This window comes from Cherax quadricarinatus, chromosome 53, assembly GCF_038502225.1.
Source record: "Cherax quadricarinatus isolate ZL_2023a chromosome 53, ASM3850222v1, whole genome shotgun sequence".
NCBI lineage: Eukaryota > Metazoa > Arthropoda > Malacostraca > Decapoda > Parastacidae > Cherax > Cherax quadricarinatus.
In genome coordinates this window covers 27,156,813-27,171,932 of record NC_091344.1, presented here as the reverse complement: position 1 = coordinate 27,171,932, position 15,120 = coordinate 27,156,813, and the positions used below count along the sequence as shown (strand labels likewise).

General features: G+C 45.1%; 1 protein-coding gene across 2 annotated transcripts in view; it reads left to right on the top strand.

Moving 5' to 3' along the window:
• The first annotated feature begins 960 nt into the window (after nt 1–960).
• LOC128692438 (serine/threonine-protein phosphatase 6 regulatory ankyrin repeat subunit B-like) overlaps nt 961–15,120 on the top strand; it is a 148,549-nt gene continuing 134,389 nt past the window's right edge. Inside the window, exon 1 of one of the 2 annotated variants that reach the window (XM_070096500.1) lies at nt 961–1,206. In XM_070096500.1, coding sequence (XP_069952601.1) covers nt 1,180–1,206 — 27 coding nt within the window. In that variant the 5' untranslated portion in view covers nt 961–1,179. Of the gene's footprint in view, nt 1,514–15,120 lie in introns of both variants that reach the window. The other variant, XM_070096501.1, reaches the window with a different exon arrangement.

Here is a 15,120-nt window from a genome sequence, read left to right as displayed (position 1 = left end):
TTGTAATTTTATATTTATATATATATTTTCTTGTTCTCTGTATTTTGTAATATTTGTATCCTGTTTTGATACAATCAGCTGCTGTAAGACTGTTGTTAACATGATATTTCTCTCAAGAGGTAATTATGTACTGTTAATTTATGCTAAGAAGCAGCGACAGTAAGATGAGTCTCCAGCTGCTTCGATTCTTCAAGAAGAATGCTACTGTGCAGGGAAGAGCTGGTCATCCAGGGAAAAGAGCTACTCTCTCTATTCTTGGATCAGCTTTAAGTATCTCAAACTTCAGATTCGTTTTATGCTTTTATGTTCAGCGCTTCGCCGAGACTGTTGCAATAATTATGCACCTGAGCTGAAGACTGAATGCCACAGTTCAGAGATATTAAATGAAGTCATTCCAATGGAAGTCTCGAAATATTATATTTTGAAAAACTTGGCGATGGTTGTCTTCTGTGTTCCTGCCAGTATTTTTAACGCTAAAAATAATTTTGTTATTCTTCGATTTTCTAATGGAAAACATTGCACTTCAGAGGACACAAACATCATATCTAATATTTTTTTAGTGACGTATCGGAAAACATCTATCAGTCAACAGGATACTTGACAAAAGTCTCTAAAAAAGAATTTCTAATAAGCCAGTCTGTGGCGCCTACGTCGGAATGAGACCTACTACCACTACCTGACTAACCAGGCACCCGAGATCATGCCGTGGGGTTAATAACCCCTGAAATTATCTACTAGTGGTTTATTCCTCAAAAGTAATCAATGTTACATTGAACTCTTATTGAATATTTAAGTGGGTATTTAGCTGGTTGTCATGCATAAGATAGAAACCTACGTCAGGTATTCCCCTAACACAAACAACAACAATAGCGCGCTCAAGGGTGGCAGCGGGAGAGAAGGATGTGCAGTATTTTGTGAGGTGAATGCAAAGAGTTCTTATGGGTGGAGGCAGTCTAAGTGTGTTGTGTCCTCGACGCCAGAAGCGTGTGAGCCATCCTCTGGAGCAGTAGGCTGTGTCTTGTGCTTAGTAGGATTGGTGTCCTGCGTTGGACTACAGCTCAGTGCGAGTCAGTTACTGAAATACAAAACTAAGCAGCCGTTGTTGTGTTGAGTGTTCAAGCAGAAGGATCTGTGTCTTTAATAACTGCAGCTGTGTGAGCGTCGTTCACTGTACAGCAGATGTATTACACGCTGGACGATACAACTGTGAGTGAGCCGTCATATAGTGTAGTAAACTTCATCTTGTGCGTACACTGAAGGACTTCTGTGTCGTTAACTGTATTACAGCGTCGCGAGTGCCGCTTATTGAAGGGCAACAGTATATCAGGAACTGTACCACAGAACTGCGTATCATGTTCTGTGTATACGCAGTGCAATGAGAGATTGTTTGCTGTTGTGTGCTACACTAAGTTTTCTACACAGCATTTGCATGTAACTTCTGTCATAACTGTGAGCAGCATTCAACTGGGCAGCAACAGATAAGCTTGGAAACAAAGCTAACATGGCCACTGAGGTGACGTGCTCTTTTTAGATATTCCTTATATCTGTGTTATTATGTATTGAACGATATATATTCTTGTTTCACACATACACGCACACACACACACACACACACACACACACACACACACACACACACACACACACACACACACACACACACACACACACACACACACACACACACACACACACACACACACACACACACACACACACGCTGGAATAGCCTAGAAAATGACGTAGTGGAGGCAGGAACCATACACAGTTTTAAGACGAGGTTTGATAAAGCTCATGGAGCGGGGAGAGAGAGGGTGCATGCATGATAACGACATACAAGATACTGCGGGGAATAGACAAGGTGGACAGAGACAGGATGTTCCAGAGAGGGGACACAGAAACAAGGGGTCACAATTGGAAGTTGAAAACTCAGACGAGTCACAGGGACTTTAGGAAGTATTTCTTCAGTCATAGAGTCGTCAGGGAGTGGAATAGCCTAGCAAGTGAAGTAGTGGAGGCAGGAACCATACATAGTTTTAAGAAGAGGTATGACAAAGCTCTGGAAGCAGAGAGGGAGAGGACCTAGTAGCAATCAGTGAAGAGGCGGGGCCAGGAGCTGAGTCTCGACCCCTGCAACCACAATTAGGTGAGCACACACACACACGCACACGAGGTGTCAGAGTGGGCGCCTGTGACAAGCAGGGTTCCACAGGGGTCAGTCCTAGGACCTGTGCTGTTCTTGGTATATGTGAACGACATAACGGAAGGGATAGACTCAGAAGTGTCCTTGTTTGCAGATGATGCGAAGTTAATGAGAAGAATCAAATCGGATGAGGATCAGGCAGGACTATAAAGAGACCTGGACAGGCTACAAGCCTGGTCCAGCAACTGGATCCTTGAATTTAACCCTGCCAAATGCAAAGTCATGAAGATTGGGGAAGGGCAAAGAAGACCGCAGACACAATATAGTTTAGATGGCCAAAGACTGCAAACCTCACTCAAGGAAGAAGATCTGGGGGTGAGTATAACACCGAGCATATCTCCTGAGGCGCACATCAATCAGATAACTGCTGCAGCATACGGGCGCCTGGCAAACCTACGGGTAGCGTTCCGATACCTCTGTAAGGATTCGTTTAAGACTCTGTATACCATTTACGTCAGGCCCATACTGGAGTATGCAGCACCAGTTTGGAATCCACACCTAGTCAAGCACGTCAAGAAATTAGAGAAAGTGCAAAGGTTTGCAACAAGACTAGTCCCAGAGCTACGGGGATTGTCCTACGAAGAAAGGTTGAGGGAAATCGGCCTGACGACACTGGAGGACAGGAGGGTCAGGGGAGACATGATAACGACATATAAAATACTGCGCGGAATAGACAAGGTGGACAAAGACGGGATGTTCCAGAGAAGGGACACAGACACAAGAGGTCACAATTGGAAGTTGAAGACTCAGATGAATCAAAGGGATGTTAGGAAGTATTTCTTCAGTCATAGAGTAGTCAGGCCGTGGAATAGCCTAGAAAGTGACGTAGTGGAGGCGGGAACCATACATAGTTTTAAGGCGAGGTATGATAGAGCTCATGGGGCAGGGAGAGAGAGGATCTAGTAGCAATCAGCGAAGAGGCGGGGCCAGGAGCTGTGACTCGACCCCTGCAACCACAAATAGGTGAGTACATACACACACACACCTAGACACACACACCTACACACACACACACGCACACACACACACACACACCTATATACGCACACACACACAAACACACACACACACACACACACACACACACACACACACACACACACAGACACACACACACACACACACACACACACACACACACACACACACACACACACACACACACATAGAAACACACACCTACACACACACACCTACACACACACACACACACACACACACCTAGAAACACACACCTACACACACACATACACCTAGAAACACACACCTACACACACACACACACACAAACACACACACAAGGGAGAAACTGACCACATACAGGCAGGATCCAGAGTCACAGAGGGTGAGGCAATGGGAGGAAGAAAGAGCAAAATCAGTGTTTATCCATGGGCTTCAGGAGAGAGAGGAAAGGACACACACTGAAAGGAAGCAGGAAGAAGGAAAGGAGATTGAGAAAATCATAACGGAAATAGGTGAAGAGATGGACGAGATTGTAAATTTTCAGAGAATAGGGGGGTACTCGAAGGGGAGAAACCGACCAATCAAGCTGATTCTCAGGACGGAAACAGTGCGGAACAGGATCCTCCAAGAGAAACCACGATTGAAATACTCGGAAGAGTACAAGAGGGTGTTCCTAGACAGAGACAGAACAAAATCAGAACGGCAGCAGCTGAGGGAGAGGACAAAAAAACGAAAGGAGCTAGGAAAAGAGACAAGGAGGGAATCAGCAGAGGTCAGTCAGAGCAGGACAGAACAGCAAGGGCAAGCACACACACAACTACTCTCAGAACCATACAACCTATCACACCATCCCAACACACACTACAATCCATACCCACAGCCTCCACCCAACATCGAGCTATAGAATCCCACAGTATGCCACCAGGTCTCCCACCCCCACAGGCCCCCCAAACCACAGTGTTGGAAAGGAAACTGAAGGTATGGTACACAAACGCTGATGGAATAACAAATAAGTGGGAGGAGTGGCACGAAAGAGTCAAAGAAGCATCACCGGACATCATAGCTCTTACAGAAACCAAGCTTACAGGTATGATAACAGATGCCATCTTTCCAACGGGATACCAAATCCTGAGGAAAGACAAAGGGAACAGGGGGGGTGGAGGAGTGGCGTTGCTGATCAAAAATCGCTGGAATTTTGATGAGCTGGAGAGAGGAGATAGCGGAGAAGAAAGTGATTACATAGTGGGAACACTTCACTCTGGAGGTCCCAAGGTGGTAATAGCAGTGATGTATAACCCACCACAGAACAGCAGGAGGCCAAGGCAAGAGTACGACGAGAGCAATAGAGCGATGGTTGACACACTGGCTAGAGTGGCCAGAAGAGCTCATGCATGCAGGGCAAAGCTCCTGATCATGGGTGACTTTAACCACAAGGAGATCGATTGGGAGAACTTGGACCCACATGGGGGCCAAGATACATGGAGGGCTAAGATGATGGAGGTGGTACTGGAGAACTTCATGTACCAACACGTAAGGGACACTACAAGAGAGAGAGGAGAGGATGAACCAGCAAGGCTGGACTTAGTATTCACCTTCAGTAGTGCAGATATCGAGGACATCACATATGAAAGACCCCTTGGGGCCAGTGACCATGTGGTTTTAAGCTTCGAATACACAGTAGAGCTACAAGTGGAGGGAGAAGCAGGAAGGCCAGGACGAATGAAGCCAAACTACAAGAAAGGGGACTACACAGGAATGAGGAACTACCTGAACGGGGTTCAGTGGGACAGAGAACTGGCAGGGAAGCCAGTTAATGAGATGATGGAATATGTAGCAACAAAATGCAAGGAGGCTGAGGAGAGGTTTGTACCCAAGGGTAACAGGAGTAATGAAAAAGCCAGGATGAGCCCATGGTTTACCCAAAGGTGCAGGGAGGCAAAAACCAAGTGTGCTAGGGAATGGAAGAAATATAGAAGGCAAAGGACCCAGGAGAATAAGGAGAACAGTCGTAGAGCCAGAAACGAATATGCACAGATAAGAAGGGAGGCCCAAAGACAATATGAAAATGACATAGCAGCGAAAGCCAAATCTGACCCGAAACTGTTGTACAGCCACATCAGGAGGAAAACAACAGTCAAGGACCAGGTAATCAGGCTAAGGAAGGAAGGAGGAGAGACAACAATGACGTGAAGTATGTGAAGAACTCAACAAGAGATTCAAAGAAGTGTTCACAGAGGAGACAGAAGGGACTCCAGAAAGACGGAGAGGTGGGGCACACCACCAAGTGCTGGACACAGTGCACACAACCGAGGAAGAAGTGAAGAGGCTTCTGAGTGAGCTAGATACCTCAAAGGCAATGGGGCCAGATAACATCTCCCCATGGGTATTGAGAGAGGGAGCAGAGGCGCTATGTGTACCCCTAACAACAATATTCAATACATCTATCGAAACAGGGAGATTGCCTGAGGCATGGAAGACAGCAAATGTAGTCCCAATCTTTAAAAAAGGAGACAGACATGAAGCATTAAACTACAGACCAGTGTCACTGACATGTATAGTATGCAAAATCATGGAGAAGATTATCAGGAGAAGAATGGTGGAACACCTAGAAAGGAATGATCTCATCAACAGCAGCCAGCATGGTTTCAGGGACGGGAAATCCTGTGTCACAAACCTACTGGAGTTCTATGACATGGTGACAGCAGTAAGACAAGAGAGAGAGGGGTGGGTGGATTGCATTTTCTTGGACTGCAAGAAGGCGTTTGACACAGTTCCACACAAGAGATTGGTGCAAAAACTGGAGGACCAAGCAGGGATAACAGGGAAGGCACTACAATGGATCAGGGAATACTTGTCAGGAAGACAGCAGCGAGTCATGGTACGTGGCGAGGTGTCAGAGTGGGCACCTGTGACCAGCGGGGTCCCGCAGGGGTCAGTCCTAGGACCAGTGCTGTTTCTGGTATTTGTGAACGACATGACGGAAGGAATAGACTCTGAGGTGTCCTTGTTTGCAGATGACGTGAAGTTGATGAGAAGAATACACTCGATCGAAGACCAGGCAGAACTACAAAGGGATCTGGACAGGCTGCAGACCTGGTCCAGCAATTGGCTCCTGGAGTTCAATCCCACCAAGTGCAAAGTCATGAAGATTGGGGAAGGGCAAAGAAGGCCGCAGACGGAGTACAGTCTAGGGGGTCAGAGACTACAAACCTCACTCAAGGAAAAAGATCTTGGGGTGAGTATAACACCAGGCACATCTCCTGAAGCGCACATCAACCAAATAACTGCTGCAGCATATGGGCGCCTAGCAAACCTCAGAACAGCATTCCGACATCTTAATAAGGAATCGTTCAGGACCCTGTACACCGTATACGTTAGGCCCATATTGGAGTATGCGGCACCAGTTTGGAACCCACACCTAGCCAAGCACGTAAAGAAACTAGAGAAAGTGCAAAGGTTTGCAACAAGACTAGTCCCAGAGCTAAGAGGTATGTCCTACGAGGAGAGGTTAAGGGAAATCAACCTAACGACACTGGAGGACAGGAGAGATAGGGGGGACATGATAACGACATACAAAATACTGAGGGGAATTGACAAGGTGGACAAAGACAGGATGTTCCAGAGTTTGGACACAGTAACAAGGGGACACAGTTGGAAGCTAAAGACACAGATGAATCACAGGGATGTTAGGAAGTATTTCTTCAGCCACAGAGTAGTCAGTAAGTGGAATAGTTTGGGAAGCGATGTAGTGGAGGCAGGATCCATACATAGCTTTAAGCAGAGGTATGATAAAGCTCACGGCTCGGGGAGAGTGACCTAGTAGCGATCAGTGAAGAGGCGGGGCCAGGAGCTCGGATTCGACCCCCGCAACCTCAACTAGGTGAGTACAACTAGGTGAGTGAGTACACACCTATGCACACACACACACACACACACACACTCACACAAATACACACACACACACACACACACACACACACACACACACACACACACACACACACACACACACACACACAGTGATGTATAATCCACCACAGAACTGCAGGAGGCCAATAGAGGAATATGAAGAGAGCAACAGAGCAATGGTGGACACACTTGCTGAGGTGGCAAGAAGAGCTCACTCCAGCAGAGCAAAGTTGCTGGTTATGGGGGATTTCAACCACAGGGAGATTGACTGGGAAAACACGGAGCCACATGGGGGTCCCGAAACATGGAGAGCCAGGATGTTGGACGTGGTGCTGGAAAACCTCATGCACCAACATGTTAAGGACACTACCAGAGTGAGAGGGGAGGATGAACCAGCAAGATTGGACCTTGTGTTCACCCTGGGCAGCTCAGACATTGAGGACATCAAGTATGAGAGTCCCCTAGGAGCTAGCGACCACGTGGTTCTGTGCTTTGAATACATAGTAGAGCTGCAAGTGGAGAGAATAACAGGAGTTGAATGGGAAAAGCCTGACTATAAAAGAGGGGACTACATAGGGTTGAAAAACTTCCTGCGGGAGGTCCAGTGGGACAGAGAACTGGCAGGAAAGCCAGTAAATGAAATGATGGAATATGTAACAACAAAGTGTAAGGAGGCAGTGGAAAGGTTTATTCCCAAGGGCAACTGTAACAACGGGAAGACCAGAACGAGCCCCTGGTTTACCCGACGGTGTAAGGAGGCAAAAACAAAGTGCAATAGAGAATGGAAAAAGTACAGAAGGCAGAGAACACACGAAAATAGGGAGATCAGTCGCAGAGCCAGGAATGAGTAGGCACAGGTAAGGAGGGAGGCCCAGCGACAGTATGAAAATGACATAGCATCGAAAATCAAGACTGACCCGAACTGTTGTATAGCCACATCAGGAGGAAGACAACAGTCAAAGACCAGGTGATCAGATTAAGGACATAAGGTGGAGAACTCACAAGAAATAATCAGGAGGTATGTGAGGAGCTGAACAGGAGATTTAAGGAAGTTTTTACAGTAGAGACAGGAAGGGCTGTGGGAAGACAGCACAGAAGGGAACATCAAGAGGGAATATACCAACAAGTGTTGGATGACACACGAACAACTGAGGAGGAGGTGAAGAAGCTCTTAAGTGACCTTGACACCTCAAAGGCGATGGGACCCGACAACATCTTCCCATGGGTCCTTAGAGAAGGAGCAGAGATGCTGTGCGTGCCTCTAACCACAATCTTCAACACATCCCTTGAAACTGGGCAACTACCTGAGAAATGGAAGACAGCTAATGTAGTCCCCATATTTAAGAAAGGAAACAGAAACGAGGCACTAAACTACAGACCTGTGTCTCTGACATGTATTGTGTGCAAAGTCATGGAGAAGATTATCAGGAGGAGAGTGGTCGAACACCTGGAAAGGAACAAGATTATAAATGAAAACCAGCATGGGTTCATGGAAGGCAAATCTTGTATCACAAACCTCCTGGAGTTTCATGACAAGGTAACAAGTAAGACACGAGAGAGAGGGATGGATAGATTGCGTTTTCCTAGACTGCAGGAAGGCCTTTGACACAGTTCCCCACAAGAGATTAGTGCAGAAGCTGGAGGATCAGGCGCATGTAAAAGGGAGGGCACTGCAATGGATAAGGGAATACCTGACAGGGAGGCAGCAACGAGTCATGGTACGTGAAGAGGTATCACAGTGGGCGCCTGTTACGAGCGGGGTTCCACAGGGGTCATTTCTAGGACCAGTGCTATTTTTGATATATGTGAACGACATGATGGAAGGAATAGACTCTGAAGTGTCCCTGTTCGCAGATGACGTGAAGTTGATGAGAAGAATTAAATCGGACGAGGGTGAGGCAGGACTGCAAAGAGACCTGGACAGGCTGGACATGTGGTCCAGTAACTGGCTTCTCGAATTCAATCCAGCCAAATGCAAAGTCATGAAGATTGGGGAGGGGCAAAGAAGACCGCAGACAGAGTATAGGCTAGGTGGACAAAGACTACAGACCTCACTCAGGGAGAAAGACCTTTGGGTGACCATAACACCGAACACATCACCGGAGGCACACATCAACCAAATAACCGCTGCAGCATACGGGCGCCTGGCAAACCTGAGAATAGCGTTCCGATACCTTAACAAGGAATCGTTCAAGACACTGTACACTGTGTATGTTAGGCCCATACTGGAGTATGCAGCACCAGTCTGGAACCCACACCTGGTCAAGCACGTCAGGAAGTTAGAGAAAGTACAAAGGTTTGCAACAAGGCTAGTCCCAGAGCTCAAGGGAATGTCGTACGAGGAAAGGTTAAGGGAAATCGGACTGACGACACTGGAGGACAGAAGGGTCAGGGGAGACATGATAACGACATACAAGATACTGCGGGGAATAGACAAGGTGGACAGAGATAGGATGTTCCAGAGAGGGGACACAGGGACAAGGGGTCACAACTGGAAGCTGAAGACTCAGACGAGTCACAGTGACGTTAGGAAGTATTTCTTCAGTCATAGAGTTGTCAGCAAGTGGAATAGCCTAGCAAGTGAAGTAGTGGAGGCAGAAACTATACATTGTTTTAAGAAGAGGTATGACAAAGCTCAGGAAGCAGAGAGAGAGAGGACCCAGTAGCGATCAGTGAAGAGGCGGGGCCAGGAGCTGAGTCTCGACCCCTGCAACCGCAATTAGGTGAGTACAATTAGGTGAGTACACGCACACACACAAACACACACACACACACACACACACACACACACACACACACACACACACACACACACACACACACACACACACGCCAGGAGCTCGGACTCGGGGCCAGGAGCTCGGACTCGACCCCCGCAACCTCAACTAGGTGAGTACACGCACACACACACACACATACGTAGTGGAGGCAGGAACCATACATAGTTGTAAGACGTGGTTTGATAAAGCTCATGGAGCAGGGAGAGAGAGGACCCAGTAGCAACCAGTGAAGAGGTGGGGCCAGGAGCTAAGACTCGACCCCTGCAACCACAAATAGGTGAGTACAAATAGGTGAGTACACACACACACACAACGTACACACAGGCACTCAGAAACTATATACAAAATTTATGGGAAACAGAGATACATCAAAGAACAAATGTAAGCTAAAATTCAAATGAATTATAGATGTTAGGAAGCATTTTTTCAGCCTTAGAGTGATCAGTAAATTTATTCATTTTAATTATGATGTGGTTTAAACAGGATTTATGCATAACTTTAAAAATAGATATAATGCTACATGACTCACGAAACCGTAATGACACGATTGCAAACAAACCATACCACGGGTGGGGTTTGAACCCGGGAGCAGAGAGTCTCAAAAGTTTGGAGAAAGGGAACTCAGAAATGGTCAGATAATGGAGCAGGACTATGAGCTGAACCTGCATCTGCAATCATATATTAGTCAGTACACACACTTACAGTCGACCTTGGCCCTTGGATGTTATTTAATTAATGTATATCTATGGCGATGTGTTAGATGCGATGTCAACCTCCAGATATTTGCAGCTTCTCGTCTCCAATGGTGATCTCTGTCTATGGTCTTGTCTCTTCATCTCAGATTTACATTACTTTCTAGGAAAAAGTAGTTATATGTTGTAACGAGTAAGGATAACAACCAAGACTCGATTACTCCTGTTCCTTCTCTTCTCCTATCGCACACATACTGTGCACCTGAGAAAACACAGTGTCATCGCGCATTTTTTTTGTCAGCACTTCACGGAGGTGGTTAAAGACAGTGGAGATATCTTCGTTGAGGTCTATGTGTGACATGAACATTATACAGAGCATAATTAGAAAACAGTGTGGAGGTACCAAAGGTACGAGTAACCTAAGTGAGAAGGAGTTATTAAAAATGTCTGGGTATTTGGAGAGGACATAGGATTTGGGATGATCAAAAAGATGTATATATTTGGGGAGAAAGAAAGGCAGGGTTCCAGGAAGTGTTGGAGTGATGGGGTTAAGGATACTTAGAGTGTAACGAGCTTGATCATCCTTCAGATTTAGTTCAGCATGCTAGATCAGAGAGCATGAGACATGTGGTTATCATGGCTTGATGTGTTATCATGGCTTGATGTGTTATCATGGCTTGATGTGTTATCGGAGAGAGAAAAAAATGTTAATGAAGGGATTAAGGAAATCCAGATGGCTGATTTTAAGAGGAAACTGGACGGATACCTAAAATCAGTACTCGTTCAGCCAAGCTGTGGTTCGTGCGTAGGATTGTGTGTGGCCAGCAGTAACAGCCTGGTTGATCATTCCTTGATCCAGTGCAAGGACTGGGCCGCTAGGCTCGTTGACCCTCGGAACGATTTCCTGGTAGACTCCAGCTAGGTAACCAAACTTGGCACCTGGAGACAGAGATAATTCATTTGAAAGAGAAATGGTGAACATGTTATCGTTTTCTGGTCAGCCTCTGTGGGAGACAGTTTGTGGCTTAAAATATATAATGTCAGTCCTCGAGTAAGCAACACAAGCTGAGAGCCACACCTGTATATGCACTAGGATGAAATACGTGACGCAGAGACTTCGCTAATAAGCTGAATGCAACATTTAGAATGTTAGATTATGTATGAACTAGATATTCATAAGAAAGTTGACAAATTCTTCCTTGAGGAACAGCTTGGGTGGACAAGTTCAAATTATTTCCAGGGAAGTGATCAGGTATATGTAGCACAGAAGAAAGCTGAACAACCAGTTATAAGTCAGAGACGTCAATAACCACTTATATAGCATTAGCACAGAAAATTGAGTGGAAAAACTCCATTACGACGTACTGGAACCTTAATCCACTCATAATATTTCGAAGATATGTCAGAGAAACAGATCATGTTTGTACATCGAGAGTTAAAGGGCAGGTCCGGGAGTCAGAGCTTAACACCCATAAAGGCAGCAGGTGAACAAACACTTCTGCTGGAATATCTATGTTTATGCCGTCTGAGGTGGATTTGTCGCTCTGCCAAACCTGTTTTGTTGGAGCGGGTGGCTAAGAGGGGTCGAGGAGCGTCATGGGGGAGTTGAAGGGGGGTTGACGGAGGGGTCCAGGTGGGTACCATGGGGAGGGGGTCGAGCTCAAGTGGTTTGTACAGTTTTTTGACACGTTAAGATATATAAGCAGTGTACTGCTACTCTAGTTTACTGTATATGATACATTACGGGAAGACCTGCAGTCTGCTGGTACATTAGTCTACTGTATATGATACATTACAGGAAGACCTGCAGTCTGCTGGTACATTAGTCTACTGTATATGATACATTACGGGAAGACCTGCAGTCTGCTGGTACATTAGTCTACTGTATATGATACATTACGGGAAGACCTGCAGTCTGCTGGTACACTAGTCTACTGTATATAATACATTATGGGAAGACCTGCAGTCTGCTGGTACACTAGTCTACTGTATATAATACATTATGGGAAGACCTGCAGTCTGCTGCTACTCCAATATAAATGATACTTATTATATAACAACAACCCGCAGTGTGCTGCTGCTGCCATAATTAGATATTCTTTCATGGGTGACTGTATATTTTTTTTCGCTTATTTCTTTCTAAACTCTTTTTTTTTATTTAATTAATAACATGAGAATGCTTCATCCGATCAGCTGTAAGTTATAAACGCTGGTGTCGGGTAACTAGTACAAGGTTCCTGCTAGTACTAGTAGCGTCAAGTTACATATTATCAGAGTCAGAAATCCTCCACAAAAAAGAAAAAACTTGGAACTAGTGTGATGGGTATCAAAAACATCATCTGCCATAAAAAAAAAAAAAAAAAAAAATTCAAACTTCGTCTAGGGCTGAAAGTAAGACTCAGGTATACAGGCGCATTTTTGACAATTTTCTGATTGAAATATTGATATATTTTTATCCCATTAAATATTCTCATGTGAGACTTCAGTCATTCATGTCATATGATTCTTATTCTCAGGACAGAAGCCATTAAGATTAGTTTGTATTGGTGGAAATTTGCCAGACACAAAAATAGTTAGAAGCAAACATGAACCCTTGTACATCCATCACCTTGTTAGTGTCATCCATCACCTTGTTAGTGTCATCCATCACCTTGTTAGTGTCATCCATCACCTTGTTAGTGTCATCCATCACCTTGTTAGTGTCATCCATCACCTTGTTAGTGTCATCCATCACCTTGTTAGTGTCATCCATCACCTTGTTAGTGTCATCCATCACCTTGTTAGTGTCATCCATCACCTTGTTAGTGTCATCCATCACCTTGTTAGTGTCATCCATCACCTTGTTAGTGTCATCCATCACCTTGTTAGTGTCATCCATCACCTTGTTAGTGTCATCCATCACCTTGTTAGTGTCATCCATCACCTTGTTAGTGTCATCCATCACCTTGTTAGTGTCATCCATCACCTTGTTAGTGTCATCCATCACCTTGTTAGTGTCATCCATCACCTTGTTAGTGTCATCCATCACCTTGTTAGTGTCATCCATCACCTTGTTAGTGTCATCCATCACCTTGTTAGTGTCATCCATCACCTTGTTAGTGTCATCCATCACCTTGTTAGTGTCATCCATCACCTTGTTAGTGTCATCCATCACTTTGTTAGTGTTATAAATCACCTTGTTAGTGTCATCCATCACCTTGTTAGTGTCATCCATCACCTTGTTAGTGTCATCCATCACCTTGTTAGTGTCATCCATCACCTTGTTAGTGTTATAAATCACCTTGTTAGTGTTATAAATCACCTTGTTAGTGTTATAAATCACCTTGTTAGTGTCATCCATCACCTTGTTAGTGTCATCCATCACCTTGTTAGTGTCATCCATCACCTTGTTAGTGTCATCCATCACCTTGTTAGTGTCATCCATCACCTTGTTAGTGTCATCCATCACCTTGTTAGTGTCATCCATCACCTTGTTAGTGTCATCCATCACCTTGTTAGTGTCATCCATCACCTTGTTAGTGTCATCCATCACCTTGTTAGTGTCATCCATCACCTTGTTAGTGTCATCCATCACCTTGTTAGTGTCATCCATCACCTTGTTAGTGTCATCCATCACCTTGTTAGTGTCATCCATCACCTTGTTAGTGTCATCCATCACCTTGTTAGTGTCATCCATCACCTTGTTAGTGTCATCCATCACCTTGTTAGTGTCATCCATCACCTTGTTAGTGTCATCCATCACCTTGTTAGTGTCATCCATCACCTTGTTAGTGTCATCCATCACCTTGTTAGTGTCATCCATCACCTTGTTAGTGTCATCCATCACCTTGTTAGTGTCATCCATCACCTTGTTAGTGTCATCCATCACCTTGTTAGTGTCATCCATCACCTTGTTAGTGTCATCCATCACCTTGTTAGTGTCATCCATCACCTTGTTAGTGTCATCCATCACCTTGTTAGTGTCATCCATCACCTTGTTAGTGTCATCCATCACCTTGTTAGTGTCATCCATCACCTTGTTAGTGTCATCCATCACCTTGTTAGTGTCATCCATCACCTTGTTAGTGTCATCCATCACCTTGTTAGTGTCATCCATCACCTTGTTAGTGTCATCCATCACCTTGTTAGTGTCATCCATCACCTTGTTAGTGTCATCCATCACCTTGTTAGTGTCATCCATCACCTTGTTAGTGTCATCCATCACCTTGTTAGTGTCATCCATCACCTTGTTAGTGTCATCCATCACCTTGTTAGTGTCATCCATCACCTTGTTAGTGTCATCCATCACCTTGTTAGTGTCATCCATCACCTTGTTAGTGTCATCCATCACCTTGTTAGTGTCATCCATCACCTTGTTAGTGTCATCCATCACCTTGTTAGTGTCATCCATCACCTTGTTAGTGTCATCCATCACCTTGTTAGTGTCATCCATCACCTTGTTAGTGTCATCCATCACCTTGTTAGTGTCATCCATCACCTTGTTAGTGTCATCCATCACCTTGTTAGTGTCATCCATCACCTTGTTAGTGTCATCCATCACCTTGTTAGTGTCATCCATCACCTTGTTAGTGTC